General features: G+C 37.2%; 1 protein-coding gene across 10 annotated transcripts in view; it reads right to left on the bottom strand.

Annotated features, from left to right (window-relative positions):
• Positions 1-23,513, bottom strand: part of ARHGEF9 (Cdc42 guanine nucleotide exchange factor 9) — a 199,000-nt gene that overhangs the window by 90,359 nt on the left and 85,128 nt on the right. For 8 of the 10 annotated variants that reach the window (XM_019436682.2, XM_019436687.2, XM_019436683.2 and 5 more), the window contains one exon: positions 11,133-11,324. The exons of 1 other annotated variant lie outside the window; for it this stretch is intronic. In XM_019436682.2, coding sequence (XP_019292227.1) covers positions 11,133-11,324 — 192 coding nt within the window. Of the gene's footprint in view, positions 1-11,132; positions 11,325-21,407; positions 21,507-23,513 lie in introns of those variants that run through there. One more of the 10 variants, XM_019436689.2, reaches the window with a different exon arrangement.

Genomic DNA, 23,513 nt, shown 5'->3' with positions numbered 1-23,513 from the left:
ACGGAGCTAGAAAAAGGACAATAAACAAAGCCTAAAGTCAGCAGAGTAAAGGAAATAATAAAATTTATATCAGAAAATAACGATATAGCATCAAAAAAAAAACAGATCAATGAAACCAGGAGGTGGCTCTTTGAAAAAATTAATAAAATTGATAAACCTCTAGTCAGACTTACTGGAAACAAAAGAGGAAAAACCCAAATAAATGAAATCACAAATGAGAGAGTAGAAATAACAACAAAAACCACAGAAATATAAACAATTATAAGAGAATAGTATGTAAAACCATATGCCAACAAATTGGACAACCTGGGAGAAATTGATGAATTTGATTTGAATTTGAATTTGAATTTGAGAAATTGATGTTCTGAAACATATAGACTACCAAAACTTAAACAGGAAGAAACAAAAACTTGAACAGACTAATAACCAGGAAATAATTTGAATCAGTAATAAAAAAAATCCCAAGAAACAAAAGCTGAGGACCAGATGACTTCCCAGTGGAATTCTACCACACATTTAAAGAAGAATTAATATCTATTCTTCTCAACTATTCCAAAAAATAGAAAAGGAAAGAAAATACCAAATTCATTCTATGAGGTCAACATCACTCTGATACCAAAACCAGATAAAGACTCCAGTAAAAAGAGAACACAGGCCAATATCCCTGATGAACCTGGATGCAAAATTTCTCAACAAAATAATAACAAATTAAATCCAACAAAACTTTAAAAAATTCATTCACCGCATTCAATTGGGATTTATTTCTGGGTTGCAAGCGTGGTTCAATATTCACAAATCAATCAACATGATACACTGCATTAATAAAATTAAGGATAATAAACATATGATCATTCAATAGATTCAGAAGAAGCATTTAACAAAGTATAACATCAATTCATGCTTAAAATCCCTCAACAAAGTAGGAGTAGAGGGAACATACCACAACATAATAGAGGCCATATATGAAAAACCCACAGCTAATATCATCCTACATGCAGAAAAGCTAAGAGCTTTTCCTCCATGGTCAGGTGTAAGACATTGAATCCACTCTCACCACTGTTATTTAACACAGTACTAGAAGCCCTAGCCACACCAATCAGACAACAAAAGGAAATTAAATGCATCCAAATTGGCAAGGAAGAAATCAAACTTTCACTATTTTCAGAAGACATCATACTCTATATAGAAAACCCTAAAATTCCACCCAAAAATTGTTAGAACTGATAAACAAATTCAGTAAAGTTGCAAGATACAAAATGAACATAGAGAAATCTGTTGCATTTCTACATACCAATAGTGAAACAGCAGAAAGAGAAATGAAGGAATCAATGCCAATTACAATTGCACTAAAAACAATAACACACCTAGGATTAAACCTAACCAAAGAGGTGAAAGACCTGTCCTCTGAAAACTATAAAACACCAGTGAAAGAAACCGAAGATGACACAAAGATATGGAAAGACATTCCTTGCTCACAGATTAAAGAACAAATATTGTTAAAATGCCTCTACTAACCAAAGCAATTTACACATTTAATGCAATCCCTATCAACATACCAAAAGCATTTTTCACAGAGCTAGAACAAACAATCCTAAAATTTGTATGGAACTACAAAAGACCACAAATAGCCAAAGCAATTTTGAAAAAAAAAAAGCTGTAGTCATCATAATTCTGGACTTCAAGCTGTATTAAAAACCTGTAGTCATCAAGACAGTATGGTAAAAGAACAGACACATGGACAAATGGAACAGAATAGAAAACCCAGAAATGAACCCACATCTATATGGTCAATTAATCTTCAACAAACCAAGAAGGAACATCCAATGAGAAAGATAGTCTCTTCAACAAGTGATGTTGGAAAAACTGGACAGTATTATGCAAAAGAATGAAACTAGACCCTTACACACACCACACACAAAATAAATAAAAAATGGACTAAAGATATAAATGTGGGAGTTGAAACTATCAAAATCCTAGAGGAGAATACAGGCAGTAACCTCTTTGACATCAGCAGTAGCAACTTCTCTCAGATATGTCTCCTGAGGCAAGGAAAAGAAAAGCAAATTTCAGCTATTGGGACTTCCTCAAAATAAAAATCTGCATAGCAAAGGAAACAATCAACTAAACTAAAAGGAAACCCACAGAATGGGAGAAGATAATTGCAAATGACATATCTGATAAAGGATTAGTATCCAAAATATATAAAGAACTTATAGTAATCAATACCCCCAAAACCAAATAATCCAGTTAAGAAATGGGAAGAAGATGGAGTGCCTGGGTGGCTCGCTCGGTTGAGCATCTGACTGCAAATTTTGGCTCAAGTCATGATCCCAGGGTAGTGGGATCAAGACCTGCGTCGGGCTCCATGTTCAGCGTGGGGCCTTCTTAAGGTTCTCTCTCTTTCTCTTCCTCTGCCTCTCTCCCACTCTCCCCCATACCTTGCATATGCACTTTTTTCTCTCTCTTAAAATAAAAAAGAAATGGGCAGACGACATGAATAGACATTTTTCCAAGAAGAAATACAGATGGACAACAGACATATGGAAAGATGCTCAACATTACTATCAGGAAATACAAATCAAAACTACAATGAGGGGCACCTGGGTGGCTCAGTCACTTAGGCATTCAACTTCAGCTTAGGTCATGATCTTGCAGTTATGGGTTTGAGCCCTGCATTGAGATCTGTGCTGACAGCACAGAGCCTGGAGCCTGCTTCTGATTCTGGGTCTCCCTCTCTCTCTGTCCCTCCCCTGCTCACACTCTGTCTCTGTCTCTGTCTCTCTCTCTCTCAAAAAATAAACATTAAAAAAATTTAAAAAAAACTATAACAAGATATCACCACATACCTTAAAGAATGGGTAAAGTCAACAACACAAGAAACAACAGGTGTTGGCAAGAATGTAGAGAAAGAGAAACCATCTTGCACTTTGGTGGGAATGCAAACTGGAGCATGCCACTCTAGAGAATAGTATGGAGCTTCCTAAAAAAGTTAAAAATAGAACTACCCTACAATTCAGCAAATGAACTAATAGGTATTTACCCAAAAAATAAAAAGATACTAATTTGAAGTCGTATATGCACCCGATGCTTATTGCAGCATTATCTAGAATAGCCAAACTATGTAAGCAGCCCAAGTGTCCATTGACTGATGAATACATACAGATATACTGTGTGTGCGCATACACACACACACACACACACACACACACACACACACACACTAGAATATTACTCAGCCACCAAAAAGAATGAAATCTTGCGACATCTGGGTGGCTCAGTCAGTTAAGCGTCCAACTTCTGCTCAGGTCATGATCTCATGGCTTGTGGGCTCGAGCCCTGCATTGGACTCTGCACTCTCCCTCTCTCTCTGCCTCTCTCCCACTTGCTCTATTTCTCAAAAATAATACATAAGCTTAAAAAAAAAGGAATGACATCTTGCCATTTGTAATGATGTGGATGGAGCTAGAGAGTATTATGTTATGTGAAATAAGTCAGTCAGAGAAAGACAGTTAAAGATATGATTTCACTCATATGTGGAATCTAAGAAACAAAACAGGAGCCAAGGGGAAAAAAGAGAGGCAAACCAAGAAACAGACTTTTAATTATAGAGAACAAACTGATGATTACTAGAAGGGTGGTGGGTGGGGGGATGGGCTAAATGGGTGATGCAGATTAAGGAATGCACTCGTTGTGATGAACACCAGGTGGTGTATGGAAGCGTTGAATCAATATATTATGTACCTGAAACTCATATTACACTGCATGTTAACTAACCATAATTTAAATAAAAACAAAAAAACCTGTCTAGAAACATGAAATAGTATTTATGAAATAACATTAAAAAGTAGAAACAAACGATATGTCACCATAATTATAGCTCTGTAAATACATACATGTATTTAGACATATATGTATAAGTATATACATATGTATATATACATATATATATTTGTGTATATATATATATTACACATTATATATATATATATATATATATATATATATATATATACACACACACACACACACACACACACAGATTTTTCAAGCAATTATACAAAAGTTCAAACAGTTCTATTTGGTGAATTCTGATCGTATTTTTCCTATTTTCAATCTTCCTCTAATGGTCTTGTCTTTTGCATAAAACTGGAGAAAAAAGTCTTTGTGAGAAAATGTAAAGAATACAATCTCAAGAAGCCTACCTTGAGAACAGTATTATCAAGGAAAGAGGGAGAAACCAATGTTTTCTAAAAATCATTAGTCCTATTTAAGACACATGACTTTCTGATGGGATTCCAAATAGAAACTACCATTATCAAGGAAATAAGAAATAGGACATAAGAATATGGGGGTAGTAAGAGAACCTCAAAATGTCACATTTAGCCACTACCCAACACAACTACCTAGGCTTCTCAGGGGAGAAACACCAGGAGAGATCACTAGTCCCTGGAGTCTTGCTTTTATTTTTCATCCTCTTCCTTTGGCTGACCTGGTGACTATATTAGTTTTCCATAGAAATGGTGAAAAAAATGCTTGGCTTAGGGGTCAATCAATACTTATTTCTTCTCATTCACTCATTTTTTGAGGGCACATATATTAAGGTGAGTTGGCAGTGGAATGTGACTGCAAAAAACCTAATGTCAGTTTATGTTGGAGAAAAAAATAAACAAATTGAGAGGATAGAATGAGAGAAGTAACAGGAAGGTGTTACACCACGGCAGGAGAGCAGAGTTCAGTTGTGAGTCCTGTTTTCAGAAGAAAATGGAGAAAATAATACAGAGTCAAAGGGGAGTAAGCAGGGTATACAGGAGCCTGAAAAACAACACAAGGCAGAAGAAGCAAAGAGGTCTGTGGCTCTTACTGTCAAGCATGCTTCAACATGCTGATAGATGCTTCCCCATTGAATGGTAGGAGAGAAAAGGGTGATATGGCAGTAGTGTGAACTGATTCAACAGAAGCCATATGTGAGAGCCTCTGAGAAGGCAGACCACACAGTAGTTAAGAATACTATGGGAGATTTTTAAATCAATCATTATTGGCATAAATTAGCCCTGGCATTGCCATGGTGACAAAGAGAAGTTGCCTACCTATTTCACTCTGTTCTTAAGCCCACAGTGTTGATCTAGAAGTCTAGATCTAGTGCATTGAGCTAAAATTAGCTTGATATGGGATACAAATCATAGCCATTATCTCCAGGGAAGATCCCAAAGACTGCAGGGAAATAAAATAGACTGAAGAGCCTATGAATCACCCACGTTTTGGGAAATCCCCTAGGGAAAGACTTGCATAAGTCTGGCCCTCAGTGTCTCCATCTCTAAAATACATATATCAGAAAAATTTCCAGGGCCCCTTTCAGCTCTGACTTAATATAGATTTCATATATTGTTTTGTGTGGAAACCTTAGGCCTGACAGGGGAGTTGATAAACATCTTAAAAATATTTTTTTAATTTTTTTAACGTTTATTTATTTTTGAGACAGAAAGAGACAGAGCATGAATGGGGGGTGGTCAGAGAGAGGGAGACACAGATTCCGAAACAGGCTCCAGGCTCTGAGCTGTCAGCACAGAGCCCGATGCGGGGCTCAAACTCACGGACTGCGAGATCATGACCTGAACCGAAGTCGGCTGCTTAACCGACTGAGCCACCCAGGCACCCTTTAAAAATAATTTTAAGAAAATTAGGGGATTATGATCATGGTTGTCTTCCTGTCCATAGCAGTATCCCAGAGTTTAACAGTACCTGGAATATAGTTGCTGCTCAATAAATATATGTTGAATAACTACAAAATGACTAGCTCTTTTCATGCTAGTGATGATAAACCTAAACTAGAAGCAGAATGTTTCTTTGGTGTTTGTTTTTTCCCCTTTTTTGGCCAAGGTATCCTTTCTTCAAATTAAAGAAAACAAAAAAGAAGAGGATCACAGGAAGAATGTATTGCAACATGGAAAACTGACAAGGGATTAATATCTGGAATATACAAGGAACTACTATAAATCAGCAAAAATAAATAAATGAATTAATTAATACATAAGAAACTATAGGAGAATGGATAAGGATAGGAACAGGGCCTAGAGTATCCAGGTGATTCAAGGTAAACAGGTAAGGTGTAGGGGAGCTAGAAACCCCTGAGATGGTCACTTCAAGCTGCTGAGCTGCCTCATCCTTATACCTTAGTATGCTATACAAATATTACCATTTTACAATGTGTTATCATTTGCTATGTGTACATGGAAATGTAAAGACAACTGGAAAGCATGAGGATAGGCAATTCACAGAAAGGAAAAGTGAAATGGGCAAAAAGTTTGGAAATCCCAGGCTTAAGCATATCAAATGGAAATAACATGATAAACGCAACTAGACCTAAGGAAGAATTTCTTAATGGTGAAGGATATGAGACACTAATGCAAATGACTGAGGAAAGCTAGTCCAGTTTCTCTGGAGGCATTTGAGAGCAGAATTTATTTCACAGATATGAGTTAACTGAGATTATCTTCCTTTAGAGAGGCATACAAGGCAACTTTATAAGGCATCTTTAGCTTTCTTTACCCTGTTGTCTCAGTTTCCCTTATTATACTGTGAGTTCTAAGGTTACGGGAGGCAATACCATCAATCATTGTTCAAAGTGACCTAGAACTGAGCCAAGCTATTTTATCCCACTTTCTGGATTTAGAAAGAAAAATGTCATCTTCTACAAATAACTCATTAAAAAAGATCTTTTATCTCACTGGCCTCACTGAATGACTTTGATTTAAAAAAATAGTTTATTTCCTACCTTCTTATTTGTAAAATAAGGGTATTGTAACTTAAATGTTTGTAAAGCATCTTCTGTTCCCAAGAGCAAATATATATAATAATATACATAATATACATATTATTTTATATATATATTATATAAGATTATAATATATGATATATGTTTAATCATCTGTGCCACATACATTACTATACATTATATACAGTAAATATATACAAATATATGTGTGTATTTTCTAATAGATAGTGGCCTTTTTTATACTGAATGTAGTGTCTCCCATTTCCTCTTCAAAAGCTCAAGAGTGGGAATTATTTAGAGATTTCCCTTAGTTTACAGAAAGAGTAGATTACCTCATGTGAACACAGTCATTATGATAACACAGTAATGCCTGAGTAAGACGTGTTTTCACAGGTACCAAGGAGAAAGCAACAGACAATATAAAAGCAACCTGGATCACTACAACAGCTTTCTTTAGCTTTCTTAAGTAAGATTGTACAGAAACCCAGAAATTAAGCACTTAAAGAACAACCCTTCCAATCTTCTCATTTTAGAGTTGAGAAACAAGGCCCATGATGGAAAACATTCCCCAGCCAGTCAGAGACCAAGGTGGGTCCTGAACCTGGGTATCCCGATTCTGAGTCTGGTATTCTCTATGATAAACCATATTGTTACTTACAGCTTTTGGTTTAGTGGTGACACAATCCTGGACTAAAATACTGTCTTTGGGTTCACCTAGACACGGATTTCTCCTTCCTTCTTTTGCTCTAGCTAAACCTTCTAACACTGTGGTTGCAGTGTGGGACAAAGAAATACTTTGCACTTAAACCCTTAACTTCAGCACCAAGAATAATCGATAAATATGGAACCAGCAGATCACAGAACAGGAGTGGGGGAGGGGCAGAGAGAGGGAGATACAGAATCCGAAGCTGGCTCCAGACTCTGAGCTGTCAGCACAGAGTCCAATGTGGGGCTTGAACCCACAAATTATGAGATCATGACCTGAGCCAAAGTTGGAGGCCCAATCCAGCCAAACCAAGTAAAGCTTTTGTTGGTAATATGCTGGTTTCATATTTATCAATGATAAAGCTTTAATTGGTTTGGCTGGATTGGGCAAGTCCTCAAAGCAGGGACATAGCACTCCCTCCTCTAGATAGATGAATACTTTTATTGCTGTCCTGAGCTTGTGCCCTGTAAGAAGAGGCCAAGATGTTTTGGAGTTGAGAACAGAAGATCCTTCTAAAACTAAAGGACTCTCACTGAGCCAGCGCCTGAGAACTCAGAGAAAGTAATTTTGTCTCTTAGAGACTCAAGTCTTTTGATCTAGAAAATAGGAATAACAGTAACAACCTCTGCCCTATCTGAAAATCAAGTGGCATAAGATGTGAATGTATTTTGCCAAAGTAATACATGCATGTGAGCACTTGTATTTAATTCCTACTTTCAACAATATTTATTGAGCATGTACCATGTGCCAGACACCATGCTAGGTATTGGCAATATATAGTAAATCAACAGGTAAAAACACTTGCCCCTCATGGAATCTACATTCTAGCAGGGGAGAAGAACAATAAAGAAATCATATAAGCAAATATATAATATGTCAGATAGCAATAAGTACAATAGAGGAAAATAAAGCAGGAAAGAGGGAGAGATAGTGCAAGGTTATAATTTTAAATAGAAAGGTCAGGGACGATCTCAAGGAGAAGGTGATATTTGAGTAAAGACTTGAAGGAGGTGAGGAAGGAAGCCATGAAGATATCTGGGGAAGGAGTGCTCCAGGGAGAGGGAAAAGCCAGTGCAAAATCTGGCAAAGGGGGCATGCAAGATAGTTTTTTAGGAACAGCAAGAGGCCAGTGTGCATGGAGCAGTGACAGAAGGTGGGAAAGATGAAGGAGATCAAGTCACAGAGGTAACAATAGGTTTATCACATAGGACTTTGTAAATAATAGTAAGAAATTGGCTTTTGCTCAGGGAGAAATAGCCATCAGATGGTTTTGAGAGGAAGAGAGATATGACCCAACTTAGATCTTGATAGCATCACTCAGCTGCCAGGTAGAGAACACATTGCACTTATATTATAGACTCTTTGACAGTATAATACAGCTATCATTTTACAGCAGTGCTCCTCAAACTTTAATATATAATGTAAGTCAAATGGGAGTCTTGTTAAAGTGCAGAATCATACTTGGTAGGCCTCGAGTAGAGCTAAAAATTCTGCATTTCTAACAAGCTCCCAGGTAATACAGATACTAGTCTAGGGAAGAAAACTTTGAAAGTAGGAGCCATGTCTAAGGCTTGCATGGAGCAGAACTCTACAATGTGTTTGCTGAATGAATGACAGTGGTTTCATGCCCAACGACACAGAGCACATTTCAGAGGGTATTTTTTCAGCTATTTTTATGGAGGTAGGGGGAGAGAAAACTATAAAAGAGAGACACAGATGGATGGGAGAATAGATGAAAAGGGAAGGAAAAGAAAGTAAAACTACCTTTTTACAAATAATTACATTATGTTTACTTAGTTTTATCAATAAACTTAAGAGGTTGGCATAATGAAGCCCACTGTACAAATCAGAAAAATCAAAAGTCAGAGGAGTTAAGGGGCAACTTCATGGTTATAGGGTGTCTAGGTGGTTAAGTCAGGATGTGAAAGCCAGCATTCCATGTCCCCAGAGCCCTTGTTTGTTCCACTATACTGACTCATGGAGTGGGAGGGTGGGGATAAACTTTAACATTCCTAGAAGGGATAAAAAAATGAGTTGAGGTAAAGGAATTAAGAAATTAAGGCCCATATTCCTTGGCCTTGATCTTTCTAGATCTGCACTGTCCAATGTAGGTGTAATTTAGTCACATGTGTCTATTTAAATTAAAATTTAATAAAATTTAAAATCCCATTTCTCAATCATACTAGCCACATCTCAACTACTCAATAGCCACAGATGGCTGGATAGTGGCTACTGCATTGGAGAATGCAGATATATTTCATCACTATAGGAAGTTTTACTGGGCAACAGTATTCTAAAGAAATAAGAACATTAAAAATGTTAAAGCTGTACTATTGAGGGGTATCTGGGTGGCTCAGTTGGTTAAGCAGCCAACTTTGGCTCAGGTCATTATTTCACCGTTTGTGTGTTCGAACCCTGCATCAGGCTCTGTGCTGACAGCTCAGAACCTGAAGTCTGCTTCGGATTCTATCTCCTATCTCTCTTCCCCTCCCCCACTCCTGTTCTCTCTCTCTCTCTCTCTCTCTCTCTCTCTCTCTCTCTCTCTCTCAAAATTAAATAAACTTTTATTTATTTATTTTTTTTAAAGCTGTACTATTGATTCCAAGTGAGCCCTGGGCTCACTCAACAGGGCTTCAGGGACAGAAAGTAGGACCTGACTCTTCACCTAGAATGAAGGGGATAAACATATTCAAAATAGAGTTTTCCCTGGGTCAAGCAGAATGCTACTGTGTGTGTGTGTGTGTGTGTGTGTGTGTGTGTGAGAGAGAGAGAGAGAGAGAGAGAAACCTTTTTTTAAAACATTCTTTCCTCCACTTCCCATTGGTATTCCCAAAGTGTTTAGTAAAATGCCCTTTCAAAATGCCATCTTGTCCCATGACATCAAGGGAGTGTTAGGAAAAGGGATCTAATCCTTACTCAGATCACAAAGATGGAAGGGATAGAGTTAAGGAATGTGGAGCCATAGCTCCTGGGGGAAAAGGAGCATATTGAAAGAGCTGAGAATTGTCCACTCAGCCTTTATCTCCTGTAGATTCCTCCCCATAAACTCTTCTGACATAACTCAAAACCAGTGTTCTTCAAGTGAAGGAGGAGGACCAATAGCACCAGTTTCACCAGGGATGCTTGCTAAATATAGAGATGCCTTTGGTTTATCCAGAGTGAGAATTCACAACTTTGAAGAGAGGGAGGGGACTGGAATCTGCATGTCTAACAGGTTTCTCCAGGGACTCTAGTGCACATTCAAGTTTGTAAACCACTGAGTTGGAGGGAGGTGTGTTTTGCTTTAATCAATGCAGTCAGGCATTTCCATGGGGTGGCAACAACCAAATTAGAAGCCAACAGGATAGGGATAGAGATTCAGGGAAGGGAAGATAAAGTGAGGGAGGCAGGGAGAGATAGAGAAATAAGGAATATGAAGATAAAAGATGAACATTAGACAGGTAGACAGAGAAAGAGAGAAACTGAGATAGGGACTGAGAAACTCCAAGGGACCTGTTTTACTCATTGAACAGAATATAAGAGGCCAGTCCAGCTGCTCTTTCCAACATCTTGGGACTGTCACAGGTAAAGCTCAGCAGAGTTGCTGGTTCTTCATGAAAATGTCCTCTATTACACCCTGGGTTCCCCCACATAAACTATCATAGCTGGGCCTACCTCACAAATGTCCTTGAGGTGCTTGATGTAATGACGTTCGGTGCTCATGATCTCATTGATGACATTGGCTCGCATCTGGTCCCGGTTCTGTAGTGGCCGGCCCAGACAAAGGCAGTCTGAGTTGGGGTCCAGGTGCCCATTCTGCACATCACTGGGCCCTTCCTCTACCCCATCCTCCTGGTTCACCCAGAGCTGTGGAAGCAGGCAGAAGAAGAATAATAGTTTCCTTCTTTGAAAAGTTTCCAGTCAAGTAGAAAAATGATAAACTAAATTCTTCAAGTATTCAGAGACCATTTGACAAGAGGCCCCTGTAAACTGAATGTCAAGCCTGGCTTTAGGGTGACTTTCAGGCCCTATCTATGAGTTTAATCCTCTCTAGGCCTCTGATGACCTATCTGTAAAATGGAGGATGCAGAAGGATAGAACTTTGAAGAAGGAAAAGTCATCTCTGAGAGGCTTCTTATCTAAGGTTTCAGAGGAGAAAGGAGTTATGGAAAATATAACTAATTCATGCTTGAGCATATCTAGGCAGCACAGCTGGATAAAAAGACTAAGCTATACATGGTTGGGTCTGTGCCACATCTGGATCAAACACAACACCTATGATCATGGAGACCAAATTTTGATACTGGAGTGGGCATTTTGAAAACAGGACCTTCAGTGTTGATTTACATCAAAAGATGCACAAATAATAATTAAAATCTGACATGCCTTGAGTATATAAAGTTATTAGAGTGGAAATGACTGAATGTCCCCACACACATAATAGCAATAGCTATTGATTGAGCACTTACTATACAGCAACTACTATACTAACAGTTTTCAATGAATTGTATTACTCAGTCCTACTAGGCATTTCCATTATTACCTCTATTTCACAGAAGAGGAGACAGAGGCTCAAAAAAGTTAAGTAATTTGTCCCAAGTCACACAGTTAGGAAAGCAGAAGAGCTGGGACAGGAACCAGGTGATCTGACTTTCAGAGCCTGTGCTCTTAACCACTGTGCTAGCATCTTTGCACCTCTGATTCTAAGGAAAACAGGAAAAGAGTAAGGAAGGTATTGGGCCAAGGTGAAATGAGAATTATCAGAATCATCATAAATAGGTACAGTTGGTAGACATTGAAACTACCCATTCCAACACATGAAGGCAAAGGGATGCAGAAAAACCTCCTTTGGGGAGGCTGAGTGAGATATTTCTGGATCTGAGATGACAACTTAAATCAGGAAGATGGCTCATTTTACCCCATTCCTAGGAAGGAGGAAAGTCAGGGTATCAAGGAAAAAAGGAAGGGTGGGACCCTAGGAATAGTGGTAAAATCTGCCAGGGGAATTAACCAAAGAGCTTGTCAGTTGTCTCAACAGCTTTAATCAACAATCTATCTTTGCCCTCTATAACCCCCCAGCTTTTTCCACTTTCCTGCCTCAAGAAGCTGAGATCAAGAAATTTAGATGCATTATTATTTCTGCCACCAGAAAGGCCCTATTAGTGAGTGGCCGTAGGAGGACAGAGGCTTTGGGATGGAGCTACAGGAACAGTAGTTACTTTTCAACTCTGTGTATTCTCCCCTCTCTTTTTGCCTCACAGAGGATGAGGAGCATGGTTACCACCCAGAAAGCCTAGAGATGTCACAAGCATATAATCTACCTATTTTCCACAGGCCAAAATAGGGCTGACTTCTTTTAATGCACTTCGCATACACAGCCACATGTGCAAAAATGTATCTCTATTCAGAACTTATCACCCTCTACAAATGTTCTATTGGAAATATCTTTCCAGCTTCCAAAGGTCAACTTTGTGTCCTCAATATGCTGATAGCTTCCCTTGCATATAATCAGTAGGAAATGATGAGGGATGATTGGTCAAGGAACAGATCTGTTCACAAAGGTGATTCTAAGGCATTGAAGTAAGCACATCATATACATGATGTCATCTCTTTGAAACAATAAAAGCTTCATCCTATAATAATTCACTAGCTTTTCCCAGCTTCCCACAAAGCAAGCTAAGTTTTGCTATAAAAAATGGTACCATAGGATATTCTTTCCTGCTTTGTCAAAGATTAGTTGACCATATAGTTGTGGGTCCATTTATGGGTTTTCTATTCTGTTCCATTGGTCTATGTCTGTTTTTGTGCCAGCACCACATTGTCTTGATGACTACAGCTTTGTAATATAGCTTTAAATCTAGAAATATTATACCTTCAGTTTTGTTTTTCTTTTCCCAGAATGAGATACAACCTCACACCTGTCAGAATGGCTAAAATTAACAACAAAAGAAACAACAGGTGTTGGTGAGGATGCATAGAAAGGGGAACTCTCTTACATTGTTGGTGGAAAAGCAAACTGGTGTAACCACTCTGGAGAACAGTATGGAGGTTCCTCAAAAAGCTAAAAATAGAACTACCTTAAGACCCAGCAATTGCACTATTAGATATTTACCTAAAGGATACAAAAATACAGATTTGAAGGGGTACATGCACCACAATGTTTATAGCAGCATTATCAACAATAGCCAAACTATGGAGAGAGCCCAAATATCCATCAACTGATGAATGGATAAAGAAGGCGTGGTATATATATATATATATATATATATATATATATATATATATATATATTAGAATATTACTTAGCCATCAAAAAAATGAAATCTTGCCATTTGCAACGACATGGATGGAGCTAGAATGTATTATGCAAAGTGAAATAAGTCAGTCAGAGAAAGATAAACACCATATGATTTCACTCATATGTGGAATTTAAGAAACAAAACAGATGTACATATGGGAAGGGGCCTGGGGGAAAGAGGAGAGAGGGAAACAAACCACAAGAAACTGTTCATGATAGAGAACAAACTGAGGATTGATGGAGGGAGGTGGGTGGGAGATGAGCTAGATGTGTGATGGGTATTAAGGAGGGCACTTGTGATGAGTACTGGGTGTTGTATGTAAGTGATGAATAACTGAATTCTACTCTGAAACCAATATTGCACTGTATGTTAACTAAGTAAAATTTAAATTAAAGCAAAACAAGAAGGTTACCATAGGCAGGCCTTTAAGAGATTAAAAAGAAAAACATTTCTTTTCTTCTCAGGAGTTTAAGACAAGCCCATTCAAAATATTGGATTTTGGATGGCTGGAATTAGATGACTCTCTGGAACACTTCCAGAGGGAAGGAGTACATTATATTTGCAGGAGTGGGGTGTGAATATAGAGTGTCTAGAGGCTAGCAACTTGGAAGGCTTTCCTGGAAGTCCTCTCAGAGTACTTGAAGACTATTTTCTTCAGCCTTCATTGAACTCTAAGCAAAGCTGGGTTAATGCAATTCAATTTAACAAATAAATATATTTTGGACCTATTCTGTGCCTCACCACTAATTATGAGAGACACAGAGTGAACAAGACAGCTAACTCCTCCCTCCCCTGCCCCCTTAGCCATTCCAGGGAGTGCTTTCCAAATATCTCTGGTTCTCATCTCTTTTTTTTTCCATTCCTACTGTCATGACCCCCATTCCCTAGATGACTTCTCTGGGTTATCTTCCAGCTCTAATCCCTCCCATATACCATTACCAGACCAATTTCTTTGAATATCACTTTGATTATCTACTCTCACACTCCAAAATCCTCAATAGTTCCCTGTTACCAAGTTCAAATCTCTCACCCTGGAATTCAAATATTACCATAACTCAGCTTCAATGTGCATTTCGATACTTAGCTTCTTTACTATGTCCTTCAGGAATACCGGGATTCTCCAAAATTTGTCTACTTTCTGCCCATAAATACTCCCAACTATGTTATTTAATCCCACATTTGATCATGTAAATAATCTGAAAGTACAGAGACTTTCAACCACTTCAGCAACAATGAACCAATATAATAACTTTCTGATGAAGAAACCTAGGCCCATAGAGGAGAAATGACTGCCAGGGAGTTACCAATTTACCCAGATCCCCATTTTGATATGCCTTTCTATTTTATATGTATCTTCCATTGTTTTATTTTTTAATTACATAATTGATACAGGAATACACTAGCTTTGTAAAAAGTTAAAATAGAGAAAAAAGAGAAGACTCAAATTATTAAAATCAGGAATAAAAGAGGAAATATTACTGCCAATATAACAGAATTTTTTTAAAAAAATGATTAAGGGAACACTATGAACAACTGTACACCAACAAATTAGATAGCCTGATGAAATAAATTCCTAGACTGATAAAAAATAGAAAATCTGAATAGGCCTATGAGAAGCAAAGAGATTGGTTTACTAATTAAAAACTCCTTACATGGGAAAAAAATCAGTATGAGATGGCATCACTGGTGAAGTCTACAAAACATTTAAAAATAATTAACATCAATATTTCATTAACTTTCAAAAATAGAAATGCAGAAACTCTCAACAAAATACTTGCAGACCAAATCCAGTAGTGTGTGTGTGTGTGTGTGTGTGTGTGTGTGTGTATTTAATCCAGTTTATCAGATGGGATTAATCCCAGGAATGCAAGGTTCATTCAACATATGAAACTCAGTCAATGTAATACACCATATTAATGGAATAAAGGTTTGAAAAATACATAATCATGTCAATAGACATAGAAAAAACATTTGGGAAAGTCCAACACCCTTTCAGAGAAGAAACTTTCTCAATCAGCTGGTAGAAATTTATGGACCACCCATAGTTAATATACTTAATGGTGAAAGACTGAACATTTTCATCCTACAGTCATGAACAAACATCACCTCTATGCAACATTTGTACTGAAGGCTTGAACAACTGGAGACAAAAAAGGCATTCAGATTAGAAAGAAAAATCAAAACTATTCATATATGACATGATTTTATATATATACACATATACACTAATAAATTAATTCAGCAATTTTGCATGATACAAGATCAATATGCAAAGGCCAAATGTATTTTTGAAAATGAAATTAAGAAAATGATCCAATTTAAGAGGCATCAGAAAGAACAAAATCCTCAGGAATACATTTCACAAAAGAAGTGCAAGATTTGTGCACTGAACACTGCAAAACATTGTTGAAAGTAAGTCAAGAAGACCTAACTAAATAAAAAGCTATCTCATGTTCATGGATTGGAAGATTTAATATCGTTAAGATGGTAATATTCTGCAAGTTGATTCAGATTTAACACAATCCCTATCATAACTCTCAGCTTGCTTCTTGGAAGAAATTGACAAGCTTATTCTAAATTTCATATGGAAATTTAAGAGACACAGGATAACCAAAACAATTTTGAAAAAGAAGAACAATGTTGAAAGACTCACACTTCCTGATTCCAAAACTTACTATAAGCCTTTAGTAACCAAGAGAGAGTGGTACTGTCACAAGAATAGATACAAAGATCAATGAAATAGATGAGAGTACAGAAATATACCTAGGGGCGCTTGGGTGGCTCAGTTGGCTAAGCATCTGATTCTTGGTTTCAGCTCAGGTCATGATCTCACGGCTCATGAGATTGGACCCCACGTTAGGCTCTGCACTGAAAACACTTGGGCAGTTTCACACTGCCTGCTTGGGCTTGTCTCTCGCCTTCACTCTCTCTCTCTTCCCCTCCCAAACTTGTGCACACACTCTCTCTCAAATAAATAAACTTAAAAAAGAACTATACCCAACATTTATGCTAAACTGATATTTTTTTCAAAGGTATCAAGACAATTCAAAAGGGGAGGGTATAGTCTTTTCAACAAATGGTGCTGGGCAACTGGATATCCACATGCAAAAGAATAAACCTGGACCCATACCTCACACAATATGTGAAAATTAACTCAAAATGGATTAAAGGCCTAAATGTAAAAGCTAAAATTACAAAACATGTCAAACACAACACAGAAGAAAATTTTTGTGACTGTGGATTATGCAGTTTTTTACATAAATGAAAAAAAAATAGACTTCATCCAAATTAAAAACTTTTGCTTTGCAAATGATAGCATCAAGAAAGTGAAACAATGCATAGAATGGAAGAAAATATTTGAATATACTATATCTGATAAGGACCTAGTATCCAGAATATATAGAACTGAAGAATAAAGTGGCAAATACCACTTCAAAATGGGCAAAGCATCTGAACATTTTTCCAAAGAAGATATATATATAAATGGCCAATAAATACATGTAAAGACACTCAACACCATTAGCTGTCAGGGAAATACAAATCAAAATCACAATGAGATATCACTTCACACCCAATAGAATGGCTATGATAAAAAAATGGATAATAACATGTGTGATGAGGATATGGAGAAATTAGAACCTTCATACACTGTTGATAGGAGTGTAAATTGGTAAAACTACTATGGAAAACAATTTGGCAATTTCTCCAAAAGTTAAATTATAGTTTCCACATAATTTAACATAGTAGTTCCTCTCCTATGTATATACTCAAGAATACTGAAAATATAAGTTCACACAAAAACTGGTATACAGATATTCATAGCAGCATTACTCATAATAGCCAAAATGTGAAAACAATGCAGAAGTTCAACTGATAAATAGATAAATGTGGTATGTATGTGAACACACACATACACAAACACAAAATAGAATACTATTTAGCAATACAAAGGAATAAAATACAATATGAATGAACCTCAAGGACACCATGCTGAGTAAAGGAAGCCAGACACACAAATAACCACATATTATACACCATTTATATGAAATGCCCAAAAGACACAAAACAGATTAGTGGTTTCCAGGACTGGGGGAAGTGGGAGAATGGAGAATGACTGCTAATGGTTGCAGGGTTACCTTTGAGGAGTGATGAAAATGTTCTAGAATAGATAGTAGTGATTGTTGCACAATTAATGCCCAGGTGACGCTTGAACAATGCATATGTTAGGGGCACCAACTTCCCACACAGTCAAAAATCTGTGTATAACTTTTGACTCCAAAACTTAACTATTAATAGCCTACTATTGACCAGAATCCTTACCAATAACAGTAGATTAATACATATATTGTATATGTATTGTATACCGCACTCCTATAATTGAGCGAGAGAAAAAATGTTAAGAAAATCATAAAGAAAATACATTTATAGTACTATATTATATTTATCAAAAAATCCATGTATAAGTGGACCCACACTGTTTAAATCTGTGTTAAGTCAACTGTACTAAAATCCACTAAATTGTACCCTTTAAAATGGTAAATTTTTGTCACATGGCAACTGTAAAAAATAAAAAGTTAGGCGGGTTAGGGGAAGATGGCGGGGCAGCATGGAGCCCCTCAGCCTGTCTCATCCCTGAAACGCAGCTAGATTAGCACCAAAAGATTTTACATGCCTAGTGAGTTGATCTGAGGATTAACACAACAATCTGCATAACTTGAGCCACAGAACTTGACAGGTACATGGTGCAGAGAGGTGAACTGGGGGAGAGAAAAGCCATGGAGGGTAGGGAGCTGTTTTTGTGGGGAGAGGACAGAGAAAAGGGGAGAGTACAGTGCATTGGGAGAGTGCAGGAAAAACATTCCTTGAAAGTAGCTGGAGAGAAAGACAAAGGTGAAACACAGGGGATTGAACAATAAATCTGTTCCCCAAAATCACTGATGGGAAGAAAGGAGAGGGTTTCAATACCATTAGGATTCTATAAACAGTGGAGCACAGAGTCTGAAGTTCTGGAGCTCAGTGCTCTGGTGAGTAAGTAGGGTGAATCCCCAGGAGCAGGCAGTGGGGTCTGAGGGGTCCATGTGCCAGAGAGGGAGAAGTGGTTCCCCTGCTTGGAGTGCATTTGGTAGAAGCCATATGCCTCCGAACAGGCCAAGGTTCCAGGGAACCCCAGAGAGCAGCCATGTTTGCTGGTATTGGGACAAAGACACCACGTTTGCTGGTATTGGGACAAAGACACCAGAGTGTGGTAAAACCTGGTGCCAGCTGTCTGTTGTGATTTTCCATGCTCTCTGAACGTCTATCACTGTGCAATCACACTAACATTTTCCGGGGCAAGCCAGAACCCAGCCATTGCTCAGCAAGACCCTCCCCCAGAGCATGGGCCCAAGACACAGGGGCCTCTGAAGTGTGGGGTTTTGAAACACAATTCATCTGAGATAAAACTCTAGAGGGAGGTGCCACCTGGCAGGCAGACAGTTTGGACATGGACAGGATAGAGGCAGGGAGTTGACAGAGGCTTGAGACAAAGGAGGAGCGCTTGATCACAGGATGTTGAGAACTCGAAGTTCTTGTTCCTGAGACTAGAGAGCTGGGTGAAGACATTTCCACCTCTCCCAGCACACACACATGTGCCACACTGATCCACCCCAGTAAGGCTAAGGGGCACCACCTAGTGGAGAACGGAGACTTTACTCCAATCCCCACCCAATTGTGCCTCCAAGCACATCCCCTAGAATACCAGCACAAGTCCCTCATCCTGTTTAGTGTATAAAGAGTTTCATGATTTGAGTTCTAGGGGAAATGGGATGTAACCTCATTTGGGTTTCATTCTGTTTGCTGGTTTATTAATTAGCTCACTTTTTTCTTTTGCTTCTCTTCTGTCCTTGTTTAATTGTTTTTCCTTTCTTTTTCTTGGATACAGAAAGAAAAGAGAAAATTTTATTTTCTTTTTTTAATTAAAAAATTAAATTATTTTTCACTATATTATTTTTATTTTTTATTCTATTTCATTTTTTTATTTCATTTTATTCTATTATATAAAATTTTAATTTTTAAATTTTTCTTACCTTTATTTTTATTTTCCTACTTTTCTTTCCCTTTTTCCTCTATTCTATCAAGTGTCTTTCAACACGCAGACCAAAACACAGCCAGGATCTAGCTTCCTTTATTTGATTGTTTTGTTTTTTATTTTTTTAATTTTAATTTTTATTTATTAATTTTTTCTTCCTCCCAAATGACAAAACAAAGGAATTTACCTCAAAAGAAAGAACAGGAAGAAATGACAGCCAGAGGCTTAAAACAGATATAAGAAAGATATCTGAAATACAATTTAGAACTACAATAATAAGAATACTAGCTGGGGTTGAAAAAGCATAGAATCCCTTCGTGTGGAGATAAGAGAAGAAAAATCTTGTCAGGATGAAATTTAAAATGCTATAACCGAGATACAATCTCAATTGGATGCCACAGCAGCAAGGATGTACAAAGCACAACAGTGAATCAGTGATATACAAAAAAAATAATGGAGAAAAATGAAGCAGAAAAAAGGAGGGAAACAAAGGCAAAGATCACAATACAAGACTCAGAGAACTCAGTGACTTATTAACAAGGAATAACATCTGAATAATAGGAGTCCCAGAAGATGAAGAGAGAGAAAAAGGGGAAGAAGGCTAATGAGAGCAAATTATAGCTGAAAATTTTCCTAATCTGGGGAAGGACAGAGCCATCGAAATCCAAGAAGCACACAAAACTCCCATTAGAGTCAACAAAAATCAACAATCACCAAGGCATATCATAGTCAAATTCACAAAACACACAGACAAGGAAAGAATTATGAAAGTGGCAAAAGAAAAAAAGTCCTTAACCTATAATGGAAGACAGATCAGGTTTGCAGCAGACCTATCCACAGAAACTTGGCAGGCCAGAAAGGAGTGGCAGGTATATTCAATGTGCTGAATCAGAAAAATATGCAGCCAAGATAGTCTTCTTTGTCCAGTAAGGCTAACATTCAAAATAGAAGGAGAGATAAGAGTTTCCCATACAAACAGAAACTAAAGGAGTTCATGACCATTAAACCAGCCTTGAAAGAAACTTTAAGGGGGAATCTTTGAGTGGAGAAAAGACAAAACAAAGACCAAAGGCAACAAAGACTAGAAAGGACTAGGGAACATCACCTGAAAATAAAACTCTACAGGCAACACAATGGCATAAAATTCACAGTTTTCAGTACTAACTCTAAATGCCAATGGACTAAATGCTCCAATCAAAATACATCAGGTATCAGAATGGATAAGAAAGCAATACTCATCTATATGCTTCTTATAAGTGACTCATTTTAGACCTAAAGATACCTGCAGATTGAAAGTAAGGGGATAGAGAACCATCTATCAAGCTTATGGTAATAAAAAAAAAAAAGCTGTAGTAGCCATACTTGTATCAGGCAAACCAGATTTTAAAATAAAGACTGTAACAAGAGATGAAGAAGGGCATTGTATCATAATTAAGGAGTCTATCCGGCAAGAAGATCTAACAATTGTAAATATTTATGCCCCAAACAAGAAGGTACCCAAATATATAAATTTATTAATCATAAACATAAACAAACTCATTGATAATAGTACATAATAGTAGGGGACTTTAACACCCCACTTACAGCAATGGACAGATCTCCGAAGCAGGAACTCAACAAGGAAACAATGCCTTTGAATGACACACTGGACCGGACGGACTTAACAGATATATTCAGAATGTTTCATCCTAAAAAAGCAGAATACACATTCTTCTCAAGTACACATGAAACATTCTCCAGAACATATCACATACTGGGTTACAAATCAGCCCTAAGCACAAAAAAATCAAGATCATACCTTGTATATTTTCAGAACACAATGCTATGAAACTCAAAATCAACAAGAAAAATTTAGCAAAACCATAAACACTTAAAGAGTAAAGAAGATCCTACTAAAGAATAAATGATTAGCCAATATATTAAAGAGGAAATTAAAAAGTACATGGAAGCCAATGAAAATGAAAACATGACAGCCAAAAACTTCTCAGATTCAGCAAAAGCCATCATAAGAGGGAAGTATATAGCAATGCAGGCCTTCCTAAAGAAGGAAGAAAGGTCTCAAATATACAACCTAACCTTACATCTAAAAGATCTCAAAAAAGAACAGTAAATAACAAAACCAGCAGAAGAAGGTAAATAATAAAGATTAGGCAGAAATCAATGATATCAAAAGGAAAAAAAAGACAGTAAAACAGATCAATGAAACCAGGAGTTGGATCTTTGAAAGAATTAACAAAATTTCTAAACCCCTAGCCACATTGATCAAAAAGAAAGGACAACAAATCAATAAAATCACAAATGAAAGAGAAGAGATCACAACCAATACCACAGAAATACAAGCAATAGTAAGAGAGTATTATGAGCAATTATATGCCGACATATTGGACAATATGGAAGAAATGGACAAATGCCTAGAAACATATAAACTACCAAAATGGAAACAGGAAAAAATGGAAAATTTGAACAGACCTATAACCAGTAAGGAAATTGAATCAATAATAAAAAATCTCCAGGCAAACAACGTTCCAGGGACAGATGGATTTCCAAGGGAATTCTACCAAACATTTAAAGAAGAGTTAACACCTATTCTTTTGAAGCTGTTCCAATAAATAGAAATGCAAAGACCCCACCAGAAAGGAGAACTACAGACAAATTTTCCTGATGAACATGGATGCAAAAATTCTCAACAAGATACTAGCCAACCGATCCAAAAATACATTAAAAGAATTATTCACCACGATCAAGTGGGATTTATGCCCGGGATGCAGGACTGGTTCCATATCCTCAAATTAATCAATGAGATACATCACAATAAAAGAGAGGATAAGAACCATATAATCTTCTCAATAGATGCAGAGAAAGTATTTGATGAAATACAGTGTCCTTTCTTGACAAAAACACTCAAGAAAGTAGGGATAGAAGGATCATACCTCAAGAGCATAAAGGCCATATATGAAAGAGTGCCGGTAATATCATTCTCAATGGGGAAAAACTGAGAGCTTTCTCCCTAAAATCAGGAACACAACAAGGATGTCCACTCTCTACTACTGTTATTCAACATACTGTTGGAAATCCTAGCCTCAGCAATCAGACAACACAAAGAAATTAAAGGCATCCAAATCAGCAAGGGAGAAGTCAAACATTCACTCTTCACAGACAACATGATACTCTATGTGGAAAATACAAAAGACTCCACCAAAAAACTGCTAGAACTGATACATGGATTCAGCCAAGTTGCAGCATATAAAATCAATGAACAGAAATAGGTTGCATTTCTATACATCAATAATGAAGCAGCAGAAAGAGAAATCAAGGAATTGATCCCGTTTACACTTGCACCCAAAACCATAAAATATGTAGGAATAAACCAAACCAAAGAGGTAAAAAAATTATACACTGATAACTATAGAAATCTTATGAAAGAAATTAAAGAAGACACAAAAAAAATGGGAAAATGGTCCATGCTCATGGATTGGAAGAAAAAATATTGTTAAAATGTCAATACTACCCAAGGCAATCTACATATTCAATGCAATCCCTATCAAAAAACACCAGCATTCTTCACAGAGCTAGAACAAACAATCCCAAAATTTGTATGGAACCAGAAAAAAACCCGAATAGGGCAATTCAAGCAATCTTGAAAAAGAAAACCAAAGCAGGAGGCATCACAATCCTGGACTTCAAGATGTA

This window comes from Panthera pardus, unplaced genomic scaffold (assembly GCF_024362965.1).
Source record: "Panthera pardus isolate Hobbes unplaced genomic scaffold, ASM2436296v1 HiC_scaffold_27, whole genome shotgun sequence".
Taxonomy (NCBI): Eukaryota; Metazoa; Chordata; class Mammalia; order Carnivora; family Felidae; genus Panthera; species Panthera pardus.
This window is presented reverse-complemented; position numbering and strand designations above follow the sequence as displayed.